The sequence below is a fragment of the Sarcophilus harrisii genome, chromosome 4 (genome assembly GCF_902635505.1).
Source record: "Sarcophilus harrisii chromosome 4, mSarHar1.11, whole genome shotgun sequence".
NCBI lineage: Eukaryota > Metazoa > Chordata > Mammalia > Dasyuromorphia > Dasyuridae > Sarcophilus > Sarcophilus harrisii.
This window is the reverse complement of record NC_045429.1, coordinates 437,491,741-437,504,959: the sequence shown is the minus strand read 5'-3', so window position 1 is coordinate 437,504,959 and position 13,219 is coordinate 437,491,741. Positions and strand designations below refer to the sequence as shown.

The window sequence follows — 13,219 nt, the reverse complement described above, 5'->3', positions numbered from 1 at the left end:
AAGGAGATTTCACAGAATTCTAGAAGAGCTGGGGAGGACCCTAGAGTTCATCTAGTCACAAGATCTCTCTCTGTCTCTCTCTCTCTCTATCTCTGTCTCAGTCTCTCTCTGTCTTGATCTCTCTCTGTTTCTGTCTCTCTGTTGGAAGGGACAATCTGGTCCAACCCACTGTTTTACAGATGAGGAAACTGAGGCTCAGAGAGATTCTGTGACATGCCCACAGTCACATGGCTATCAAGTATCAGTGGCAAAATCTGAATTTCGGTTTCCTAATCTCAAACCCAGCTGCTGCACGGTGGTACCTTTCCAGTTCCATAGGTTCAGGTGGTGCCAAAAAGGCCTCAGGAGCCATCGGTGGATGCTCCAGAGCTAGGGAATGGCTTCCCAGGGGTCACATAATGATTCACAGGCAGGTGCCTCCTAATCTGAACCAAAAAAGTAAAATGGGGGGGGGGGGGAAGCAGGAAATCAACAAAACCAACAATCCCCAATTAAGGAGCACGTGCAGGTAGGAGAGGGCGGGGCAGTGAGCGCCAGCCAATCCCAGGGCGCTTCTGCTAATCAGGGAGGAAAGCGCCTGGGCTGGAGCTGTCCAGAGACAGTCCCGGAGGAGAGAAGCCGCTCACCTCGGAGATCTTCTGGAACTGGTTGTTGGACTGGCTGCACTTCTCGGCCGTCTCCAGGGCGATCTTGTAGTTGTCCACAAAGGCTTTGTACACGCCGAGCTGGCTGGCCTGCGGAGACCGAGAGGGGCGGGGGAGGGGGGAGAGGGATGAATGAATGATTAATCCCAACACCTGGAGGGCCGGGAATAGCCGAGATACTCCGGCGCTCGGGGAGGGGGGGGCTGCAGTGGGGAAGGGATGAGGCTGCATCCCTCCGAGTGAGATTCAGGGTTTCCATGGAAACCAGCTCACCCCGTAAGGGTTAACAAGGGGGCACTGGGGGTAGGACAGTGCCGGCTCAAGCACGCGGAGAAATTCAAGCCATCACAGCATCCGCCTTCCCCCCTTTTTTAAAAGCATCAAAGGTCTTGTTGGGTTTGAAATCCCTGTACGCTTTTCACGAAGCTTTCAGAGCTTAGCATCATCCCTGAGAGAGAGAGAGAGAGAGAAAGAGGGGAGAGAGAGGGGAGGAAGGGGGAGAGAGAGAGAAAGAGACAAACAGAGACAGAGAAAGGGAGAGGGAAAGTGTGTGTGTGTGTGTAGCAGCCCCTTTGCCCCGGGCTCCCCCCTGCCCCCACACTCTATCCCCGCACCCTCCCTCCTCACAGGGACAAGGCAGAGAGCGGGTTAGCCACCAAAGTCCAGCAAACAAAGAGCCCAGAGCCTACTGGAAGCCCCTGGAGGGAGCAGAGAGCTTGGAGCAGGGTCCGTTTGCCCTGTCCTGGCTCATCTGAATAAAGTTCTGTTCTTTTGGACGAGGAAAACACAGAATGCACCTGAACGTTATCACAAGGGTCTTCTCCCTCCCCCCTTCCTCTGAAAAGATCCATTTTTGTTCATTGTGGAGGAAATATTTTTTAATGTTACAGAAAACAAACTCCTTAGAGGAAGGGCCTTTGACTTTGGATCCACCATACAGAGGAGGGGGAGAGAGTGCCCGGTGCTTTCCTCTGAACGGGGAACTCCCAGATGAGGAAGACCCTCCACTGATGCAGCTCGGTGCCTTTTCTACAACTGGCAGAGCTGCCTGGGTCCCTGAGAGGCTCAAGAACTTGTCCTGCGCGTGAGAGCCCAGACCCCACGGGCTTCCTCTCCTGGTCCCGAGGCTGGCTCCCCCTCCCTGACTGCCTGGCGCCTCCCCAGGGCTCCTGCTCCCTCATGCCTCCTGTGGGATCCGAAGCAGGGTGGGGGCAGCAGGGAGGAGGACAGGCTATAGGTCTAGAGCCAGAAAAATCTCAGAGACTACCGCATCCAGCCCTCTCCTCCTCAGGGGGGTCCCATGGGCCGTAAGTGGCAGGGAGCCAGGGTTCAAATCAGAGCCCTCAGACAACCTGCTTTCCTGCTGCATCCCCAGTGCTGAGCCCAGAATCTAGCACTTAGTAAGTGCTTAATAAATAAATGCTTATTGATTGTCTTATTGCAGACATCAGGCGCTAGGAATGAACGAGGGATGGGGGGGGGAGGAGGGAGTCAGCTTCAGAGGAGAGAAGAGCTGTGAAGTGCCCTCCGTTCCTGGGCCAAAGGGTTCAGAGCTGGGGGAGGTAGCGGGGGGAGCTCCGGCTTCCTCTTGGGCAGGAGGAGCTGGCTGGGGCTGCCTCCAAGTGCACCGAGCTCCCTGAGATTTGACCCTGATCCACCCAACGCCGACACTTCCATTCTCTTCAGGGGTGATGGATTAATGGATGTGGGGAGCAGTGACACAGTCAGAGGCAGCTCAGCCAGCCAGGTGCCCCCTGTGGAACATGGTGGGTGCTCATGGCTTGAGTCATGGACCCCACTGGCAGAGTGGGGAAAGCCGGAGGGCCCTTCCTAAAGGATATCAGGGTGTTTTCAGGACGTCCAGTTCTTTGTGTTGGCAAAGATACTGAAATGACTTGGACTTCCTTCTCCGGCTCAATTGACTGATGAGGAAACTGAGGGAAACAGGGTGAAGGGACTTGCTCAGGGTCACATAGCTAGGAGGTGTCTGAGGCTGTATGACAGCTCTGTCCTTCCTGACTCCAGTCCCAGCAATCTCTGCTGAGCCCTCCAGCTGCCCCGGAACAATTTTTTTTTCAAAATAATACTTTTTAAATGCAAAAAATGCAATCCGTGTTATTGCAGCCATATCCTTGCCTCTGTCACTATATCATTGCCTCTCCAAAGACCCCAAGACTTTAAGATTTTAAAGTCCAGATCCCATGACATCACTCTCCTAACTCAACATATTCCTCCCCAAAAAGAGGCTCCTCTACTTGGTTCTGAAAGCTTTTCACACCTCGTCCGACCTTTCCGGCCCTGCTGGACATTAAAGCCTCTCCTGCCCCCTTCCCACAACAGCCCTGCTCTCGTCTCCCAGCCTTGGCGCTGACCGTCACCCGCACTTGGAACACGCTCCGGCCTTCCCGCAGCCTCTCTCCCACTAAGGCTCAGCTGCAAAATTCTCAAAAATGAATGCTAAAAATAAATAAATAATAAACTGGTGCGGGAGGGGGTGAGAGATGCAGCTGGGACACGTCTTTGGCAAAAAGCCTTTTGTGATCTCCCGGGCTGCGAGCACCTTCTACCCAAGCTCCCGTTCATCCATATTCTCTTATATTTGTGTTGTAGATACTAGTATAGTGCTTGCTGTCCCCCTCAATAGAAGGCTGTCTCCTTGTGAGAGGGTTTTTTTTTTTTTTTATCCTCTGCATTTGGATCTTAAATATTTAGCACAATACCTGGCCCAGCCTGTTGTTGGACAGTTGTGTCTGGCTCCCTCTGGGCTTTTCTTGGCAAAGAGACTGTATTGGTTGGTCATTTTTTTTAACTGTTTATTTAATATTTTCATTTTCCACAAATACATGTTCCAGAGTTTTTTACATTTTTAAATTAAAACTTTTTATTTACAAAGCATATGTATGGGTAATTTTCCCAACATTGAGGTTGGTCATTTCTTTCTGTAGCTCACTTGACAGATGAGGAAACCAAGGCAAGCAGGGTTAAGTGACTTACCCAGGGTCACACAGCTAGTAAGTGTCCGAGCCTCCATTTGACTCAGGTTTTCCTCACTCCAGACCTAGGGCTCTAGGCACTAAGGCCCCTGAGCTGGACCACAGTGGGTGCTTGATAAATGCTTGTTCCTTTTCTGACTGACTCACTGGTTAAGCATATAGTTTGCAAAGGGCTTTCCTAGTATGATGATGGTACAAGTGGTGTTCTCCCCCCATTCTCCAGCTGAACAAAAAGAAGCTCTGAGAATGAAAATGACCTTGCCCAGGGTCACAGGAAGGCAGCTGGGTACAACAGAAAGATGGCGAAGGACCTGGGTTCAAATCCCAGCCTTGTCCCCTTCTGCCTTTGGGCTCTGGGAGTTGTTTCCTCAAAGTCCCAGGACCGGCCCCAGAAAGTGACTGTCAATTAGTTCACTGTTGGAAGTAGAGTCTGGAGGAGGGGGAGCCAAGGGCTCTCTTGGGGAATTTGCACAGACAGACAGACAGCTGATCCTCAGCTCGCCACTCTCCACTGAGCTCCTGTCACTCGAAAGGGAGATGGAAAGGGTGTCAGTCTCCACTTAGCGGAGGTTGCAGGAACCTGGATCGGTCACCATCTCTACCTTGGTTACCCCCCTCTAAGGCAGGGGTCACGGGGATACCAGGGGCTGCTGGGGAAACAGGCCCCCCTCGGGGACAGTGAATGGTTTGTACACTAACCATAACCCCTCGCGTTTAGACACGGTCCAAGCCAAGGTGCCGTGGAGGGCTGGCTCTGGAGTCGGAAGGTCTGGATTAAAATCCTGCTGCTTGTGTCACTTCAGATTTTAATATGCCTAATTTTAAAACGAGGGGTTCAGCACAGATGGCCTACAGAGCAGCTGATTCCAGGGCAGCCGGGTGGTGCGGTGAATACGGCACCAGGCCTGGAGTCAATTCCTGAGTTCAAATCCAAAACTAGGGGGAGAACAACACTGGTACCGTCACACTGGGAAAGCAAACTTAATGTGCTTAATCAGTAACACAAGCCAAAAGGGAATAAGCACTTATTAAACACCTACTATGGTCCAGTCAGGAAAACCCAAGTTCAAATCCAGCCTCAGATACTTACTAGCTGTGTGACCCTGGACAAGTCACTTCATCCCATTTGCCTCAGTTTACTCATTTGTAAAATGAGCTGGAGAAGGAAACGGCAAACCACTCCAGCATCTTTGTCAAGAAAACCCCAAATGGGGTCACAGTCAGAAAGCCTGAAAAAGACTGTACAACAAACAAGCCTGATTCTGGAATCAGAAGGCTCTGGTTTCAAATCCTATCTCTGATATTAACAACCTCGGTCACCCTGGGCAGACTCAGTTTCTTTATCTGTAAAATAGGAGGCTTGGACCAGATGTTTTCTAGCTTAGATTTACGATCCTGCCTCAATGCTAACTGTGTTCACTTAGTCACTTCGTCTCTCTGTGCCTCAGTTTCCTCATCTGTAAACTACAGAAGTGAACTGGTTCTAAATCTGTGAGACCAAGACAAACAAATGGCCAAAGCTCTTGGGTGGAAGGGGGTTCCCTGTTACGGCCAGTGGTCCTCAACAGCTCCCCATTCCAAAGCCTTTTCCGAGGACATCCTCCACCCCCCAAGGCGGCTGGCCCCACCAGGCCGGGTACCAGCCAGAGTCATTAGGCATTCTGGGAGTGATGGTTGCCTGGAAACAGCAGCTTAGCACTGGGTGATCTCATAAAGGAAATAGCAGAGATGCTAATTCCCCTTTTCTGGGTAGGGAATAATCAAATCTCTGAAGCTCCCTCAGAAGGCAGACTCCTTCCATTTCTGGGCCAGGGCTCAAGCCAGTAGGGCGAATGCAGAGCCCCCGTAACAGCCTCTCCGGGTGCCTGAAGGGGAGGCTGGCCTCCAGCGAGGAACCGGAGGCTCCTCTGGAGTGGCAGGAGGCACCAACCTCGGGCCAACTCTTTTCACCTGCCCACGTGGCATCCTTCCTCTCCCTCCCTCAGCCAGGGCAATCAGATACTCAGCCTCATTTCCCCCTCCTCCTCCATCCCCAAATGGCCTAGGGAAACTTAGAGGGTGAACTGAGTGCTGGAAGGGATCCCAGAAGCCACCTTTCTTTAAGCAGATGAAGAAATTAAGACTCGGAGAGCTATGTGACTTGCCCAGGATCACACAGTAGAGTCAGAGGCAAGACTTGGATCTTTCCTTGAACTTCCAAGCTCAGTTTTTTTCTTTTCCCAGAAAGGATGCTGCCTAATCGTGAATTTTTACATTTAAAAAGGACTTCTATATATTCTGCAGGACAGCTGGGTGGTACAATGGAAATGGAGCACTAGGTCTGGAGTCAGAAAAACGTGAGCTCAAATCCAGCCTCAGACACTTACTGGCTGCGTGACCCTGGGCACGTCACCCTGTTTGGCTCAGTTTCCTCATCTGTCAGATGAGGCGGAAAGCAATGGCAAACCACTGCAGCATCTCTGGCAAGGAAAGTCCAAACGGGGCCACAAAGTTGGACATTGCTGAGCAACAACATGTATTCTGCATTAAGTTTGTTTAGTATGGTGGCTTCCCCCCATAGAAGGTAAGCTTCCTGAGGGCAGGGCCCTTATTCTGGATCAGAGCTTGTTTTCCCTGAATTAGGATGAGCTGGGACCCAGAGAGGGTTCCACAGCCTTCAGGGTCCTCAGGTGGTCATTTTGCTGAGACAGGATGAGGAAATGCGCAGGACAGTCACTAAGCCGGAGTTGCTGGAGAGCAGCCCCCTCCCCGCCCCGATTCAGAGGGTCAGAGTACAAGAGGAGCACGATCTCAGGTTAGTGAGCCATCTTTCCCCAGACTGCTCTTTGTTTGTTTGTTTCTTCTAATTTGGAATGATAGCTTTTTATTTTCAAAATACATACAAAGATAGTTTTCAAATTCACCCTTGCCAAACCCCAGGTTGCTCTTAAAGAGTCTCTGCTGCTTTCCTCAAGGTCAAAGTCAAGGTCAACCCCCTTTAACCAAAGTCCAGGCATGGTAGTCCTGGTGTCTATGCCAAAGAGCCAAGTCAGGCTTCTTTAGCTGCAGAAGAAAACTAACCCATGCTTCCTCCCATCGACTGCCATAACCCATAAGCCTCAGCTAAGCCATTTAGCCTCCGTTTCCTTGTCTGAGAAATGGGGATGTCGAACTAGAGCAGTGGTTCTCAAAACTACTGTTGTTAGTATCTTCATACTATTAAAGATTAGTGGGGATCTCTCCGAAGAGTTGTTATTTATGGGGGTCAGATTTATAGATACTGATCCTGTTGGCAATAAAAACGAATTTTGAATTTGTGGACCCTCCAAAAGGATTTCAGAGACACCCCATCTCCCTCCAGGATTCTCTGAACAATGCTTAGGAAACCACTTGAGAGGGTCCCAAGGCCTTTTTCCACTCTCCATGTAATATCTGGTGAGTATGATCCCCTGATGAAAAAGGGCAACTGTCTGCTTTTGTATGACCTGCACACTAAGATCAGGCAGAAGCAAGCAGCAGCTCAAGTTGGCCGGGGGTGGGGTGGGGGGGGGGAGGTCAGAGTTTGTTGACCTCTGACATAGTTTAGAGAGTGATCTGAGGGCAAGAAGACACTCGCTCTCCTTCCCTCTTCCCTCTCTCTTCCTCTCCGTCTCTTTCCCATTCCCTTTCTCACTTTCCTCCTCTTTCTCCCTGTCTGTCTCTTTTTTTCTATGTTTCTCTCTTTCTCCATTTCTCTCTGTTTCTCTCTCTGTCTCTTTCTTTCTCTCTGTCTCTTTATCTCCCTTTTTCTCTCTCTCTCCTCCTCCTTTCTGTCTGTCTCTCCTTCTCTTCCTCTCATTCTTCTCTCTATCTTTCTCTCTCTTTCTCCCTTTCTTCTGTCTGTCTCTGTCTCTTTCTTTCCTTCTCTTCCTCTTATTCTTCTCTCTGTCTATCTTTCTCTGTCTCTTTCTTTCTCCCTTTCCTCTGTCTCTCTGTTTGTCTCTGTCTCTCTCATGGATCGCCAACAGAAGGACAGCCGGGGATGCGGGCCATGCCAGGAAGAAGCAGCAAGGAAGGGGCTTAGAAAGGAGTCTTGGGATTTGCATCTTTGGAGATGCAAAGGCACAATGGCCAAAGAGGCAGCTTCAGCATCGGGAAGCCTTGGGTTCAAATCCTGCCTCTGACACATCCTGACTATGTGGCCCCCCAACTAACTGCTTTGTGATAGAAGGCAAATCACTTAAACCTTTTTGGGCCTCAGTTTTCTCATCTGAAAAAGAGGGGGCTGGACTAGATAGACCCTTTGAGTTTTAAATTTTAATGACACTTATGACCACAGGGAGGCTTTTTCCCTGGGGGGCTGGAAAACAGCCCCCCAAAAGAGCTAAACTGGGGGAGGAATGGGGATTTTGAAGGGCAAGTTGCCCTTCTGATCCTCTCTCCCCTGAAAATCGCCGGCCCTAGGATCCGCCCAACCTTGTGCGGTACCCCGCTCTCCTGGCTGCTCCTGCAAGCCCCCTCCCACTGAATCCCCTGAAGCCCATCACCAAAGCCCTCATGCACCCCCAGCCTCGAGGGCAGTCTGGGCCAGGGCCACTTTAGCTCCTCCAATGGGCAGTGCCATGGGGGGGAAACTTACCAGTTTCTGGAAGAGGTGGCCCAAGGTGACCTGGCTGTCCCACTGCTGGACCTTGGGGCAGAGATTGTCGTAGAACTCCTTGTGGATCTCATAGATGTCCTGAATCTTGTAGAAGATGGTCTCAATCTGCTGGATGGTGAGCACAGGCTGGGACGTGGTAGCTGTGGCCTTGAGGGGCTTCATGGGCTGTGAGTGAGAGATTAGATGGGGCTGAGTAAGAAAACCCAAGAACGTGGGGGGAGCCAGGGGGGACTCCAAGAGCTCGGGACCCTGGGCAAACCAATGCCTTCAATGCTGAGCCTCTGTTTTCTCATCCATAAAATGGGGACGATGTTTAATATATATTGGATTACATGCCATTTAGAGGAGGGGGGAATGGGAACACGGGGTTTTTCAAGGGTCAATGTTGAAAAATTATCCTTGCATGTTTTAAAAATAAAAAACTTCAATTAAAAATGAGCCCATGCTCACACTCCACCTCGTGGGGACAATGTAAAGAAAACATACAATGAACCTTAAATCCATCAATACGTCAAGGACCCGTGGTTACTCTATCCAATAACAACAACAACAAACAACAGCCAATATACACATAACACTTTAAGGTCAGCAGCACTGTTACATTTGATCCTCACAATAACCCTGGGAGGCAAGTGCTCTGCTTTAGCCCCCATTTTACAGAGTAGGAAACTGAGGCAGGTACTGCTAAGTGGCTCACCCAGGGTCACCCAGTTAGTAAGTGTATGAGGCTGAATTTTAGCTCGGATCCTCCTGCCCTCTTTCCATTTGTATAGATTACAATCTTTAAGTGCTTTTAGCCATAGACGGGGTGGGGTGGGGAGGTGGGAAGTTCACTCTCAAGAAAGTGAACTGATTTGCCTGGTCATATAAGCTAGGATGCGACAGAAATAGCTTCCTCTTGGAACTCTGCCTCCAGAGGCTGAGGGAAGGGCAGAAATGGGCCTGAGGGAATATCAGAAGCAGAATCGCAACTCAGAGCACCAAAGATAAAAAGTTAGAACGGAGGCCAGCAAACCCTCAGTTCACAGATGCAGACAATAGAGTATAGTTGGTGACCTGCCCAGAGTCATTCAACTAATAAGCAGGATTCGAATACAGGTCCTCCAAACTACAAGCCAACTAAGGCCGAACAGTCTCTCTTAAACTTAAAGCTTTGAGGAGATATCCAATTTAGGGCTGATATTTACTTTAAAGTGTATATAAATGTGAGGGGATGCCCCCCCCTTTTTTTAATGGACCTGTGATTTCATTGCTAAGGCCTAGTGAGGAAACACCATCCACCAAGGCAAGGTGGCGCCTCCTTATTAGAGTCACTGAGAGATTAATGAAGGGACTCCCCCAGGATCACAGAGACAGGACTAAGCCAGCTCTCTCGCCTCCAGGTCTCCTGCCTTTCCTCTAAATGTGAGCCCCACAGGAATGGGAGGGGCTGGGGGGTCTTCCCTTGCCAGGGTCCTGCCCAGACAAGGGCCCAGGAGGGGCACTGGACCTGCTCCACTGAGCCTGAAGCTTGATTTATACTTGGGTGTGGCTGTCACAGGCCCCAACAGGCCATGCTCAGCTCACATGGCAAAGAAACCCAGCATGCTGGGACCTGCCGGAACCTGGGACTGACGCCAAGCCTGGGCACCCATGGCTGTCATCTGGAAGCCAGCCCGCAGGCTGCAGTCACTGGGCAGCGCCCTGCCGGGCATGCCGTAATAGGTTGTTTGCCTTTTCTAACAGGATCCACACCTTCCTCTGGGGAGGACCTCACCCAGTATTTCATGAGGCCCCATTCCCTTCCCACTAACGGATGGGAGAGTTAGTCTGGAACTTCCTCCCCAGGAACCCCACCTCCCTGTTGCCCATAATGGCGAGAGGAGTCCTGGGCTCTCTGGAGATGGAGATCAAACAAGTCTTTTCCCTGAGGACAGAAGGATGAGAAGTTTCAAATCCAACTCTCCACTTTACAGCTGAGGAAAGTGAGGGCCAGAGAAGTTAAGACACTTTCAGGATCATCACTTTAGTACTAGAAGGGGCTCAGAGACCATCTAGTACGATCCCCCCCATTTTTTTTTCAAGCAGGGAAATTGAGGCTCAGGAAACTGAACTGACTTGTTCAAGATCCCACAACATCAGAGAAAGTATATGATTAAAAATAAGAAAACCATTGAACTAATAAATACAACTAGAAACTGGTTTTATGAAAACAAAAACCCAATAAAATAAACTGAAGATGAATTTGATTAAAAAAGGAAATATGAAAACCAAATTACTTGTATCAAAAATGAAAGGGATGAAGTCACCACCAATAAAAAGGAAATTAAGACAATTGTTAGAAACTATTTTGTCTGATAATATGCCAATAAATTTGACAATCTAAATGAAATGGATATATCTACAAAAATATAACTTGCCCAGATTAATAGAAGAAGAAACAGAACTAGAAAAAAAAATTGGACGAGCCATCCATGAATTTCTTAAGAAACAATCTTCAGAATAAAGTGGAACCATTCCCAATAAGATCAGGGGTGAAACAAGGTTGCCCACTATCACCATTACTATTCAATATTGTATTAGAAATGCTAGCTTTGGCAATGAGAGAAAAAAAAGAGATTAAAGGAATTAGAGTAGGTCATGAGGAGACCAACTTATCACTGTTTGCAGATGATATGATGGTATATTTAGAGAACCCCAGAGAATCAACTAAAAAGCCATTAGAAATAATCCACAACTTTAGCAAAGTTGCAAGATACAAAATAAATCTACATAAATCATCAGCATTTTTATACATCACTAACAAAATCCAACAGCAAGAGATACAAAGAGAAATTCCATTTAAAATAACTGTTGATAGCATAAAATATTGGGAATCTGTCTGCCAAGGGAAAGTCAGGAAGTATACGAACACAACTACAGAAAACTTTCCACACAAATAAAGTCAGATCTAAACAATTGAAAAAATATCAAGTGTTCTTGGATAGCTCAAGCAAATATAATAAAGATGACAATACTAGCCTCCCAAGAAACTATCTTACTAACCTAGACAAAATAACATCAAAAAAAATTCATCTGGAAGAACAAAAGATCAAGGATTTCAAAGGAATGAATGAAGAGAAAAGCAAATGAAGGTGGACTAACTGTACCAGATCTAAAAGTATATTATAAAGCAGCAGTCATCAAAACTACTTGGTACTGGCTAAGAAATAGAGAAGTTGATCAGTGGAATAGGTTAGGTTCACAGAACAAAATAGTCAATGACTATAGTAATCTAGTGTTTGACAAACTCAAAGATCACAGCTTTTGGGATAAGAATTCACCATTTGACAAAAACTGTTGGGAAAATTGGAAACTAGTATGGCAGAAAGTAGGTACACACCCATACCTAACACCGAATACCAAGATAAGGTCAAAATGGGTTAATGATCTAGACATAAAGAATGAGATTATAAACAAATTGGAAGAACATAGGATAGTTTACCTTTCAAATTTGTGAAGGAGGAAGGAGTTTGTGACCAAAAAAAAAGAACTAGAATCATTTATTGATCACAAAATAGATAATTTTGATTATATTAAGTTAAAAAGATTTTGTACAAAGAAAATTAATGCAGACAAGATTAAAAGAGAAGCAATAAACTGGGAAAACATTTTTACACCCATAGGATCTGATACAGGCCTCATTTCCAAAATATATAGAGAATTGACTCAAATTTACAATCAAGCCATTCTCCAATTGATAAATGATCAAAGGATATGAACAGACAATTTTCAGATGAAGAAATTGAAACTATTTGTAGTTACATGAAAAGGTGCCCCAAATCACTATTAATCAGAGAAATGCAAATTAAGATGACTCTGCGATATCACTACACACCTGTCAGATTGGCTAGAATGACAGGAAAAGACAACAAATGTCGAAGGGAATGTGGGAAAACTGGGACACTGATATACTGTTGGTGGAACTGTGAATGGATCCAACCATTCTGGAGAGCAATTTGGAACTATATCCAAAGGGCTATCAAACTGTGCATACCCTTTGACCCAGCAGTGTTTCTACTGGGCTTATATCCCAAAAAGATCTTAAAGGAGGGAAAGAGACCACATGTGCAAAAATGTTTGTGGCAGCCCTTTTAGTAGTAGCAAGAAAATATAAACTGAGTGGATGCCCATCAATTGGAGAATGGCTGAATAAATTATGGCATATGAATGCTATGGAATACTATTGTTCTGTAAGAGAGTGATTTCAGAGAAGTTTGGAGAGATCTACATGAACTGATGCTAAGTGAAATGAGCAGAACCAGGAGATCATTATACATGGCAACAACAAGACTATACAACGATCAATTTTGACGGACGTGGCTCTCTTCAACAATGAGATGATTCAAACCAGTTCCACTTATTCAGTGATGAAGAGAGCCATCTACACCCAGAGAGAGGACAATGGGAACTGAGTGTGCACCACAACATATTACTCTCTCTGTTATTTACTTGCATTTTGTTTTCTTTCTCAGTTTTTCTTTTTCTTCTTTCTTGATCTGATTTTTCTTGTGCAGCAAGATAACTGTATAAATATGTATACATATATCGGATTTAATATGTTTTACAATTTTTGTAATGTGTATCAAACTACCTGCCAGCTAGGGGAGGGGTGGGGGGGAAGGAGGGGAAAATTTGGAACAAAAGGTTTTGCAAGGGTCAATGCTGGAAAAATTACCCATGCATAAGGTTTGTAAATAAAAAGCTTTAATAAAAAAAAGAAAAAGAAAAAACTCTCCAGGACCAGATAAATTTATAAGTGAATTCTACAACATTTAAAGAACAATTAATCCCAATACTAGATTAACTATATTTGGAAAAATAGGCAAAGAAAGAGTCCTACCAGATAACTTTTATGTAATCAGATTGATATCCAAACTTAAGTAGAGTGAAAACAAAAAAAATTATGGACCAACATCCCTAATAAATATTGATGCAAAAATTTT

General features: G+C 46.8%; 1 protein-coding gene across 6 annotated transcripts in view; it reads right to left on the bottom strand.

Annotated features, from left to right (window-relative positions):
- The window catches only part of ABR (ABR activator of RhoGEF and GTPase), a 271,256-nt gene that overhangs the window by 84,743 nt on the left and 173,294 nt on the right, over positions 1 to 13,219 (bottom strand). For all 6 annotated transcript variants that reach the window (XM_031967754.1, XM_031967756.1, XM_023503698.2 and 3 more), the window contains 2 exons: positions 8,235 to 8,420; positions 627 to 734 (listed from right to left, as the gene is read on the bottom strand). In XM_031967754.1, the coding sequence (XP_031823614.1) occupies positions 627 to 734; positions 8,235 to 8,420 (294 nt within the window). The remainder of the gene's footprint in view (positions 1 to 626; positions 735 to 8,234; positions 8,421 to 13,219) is intronic.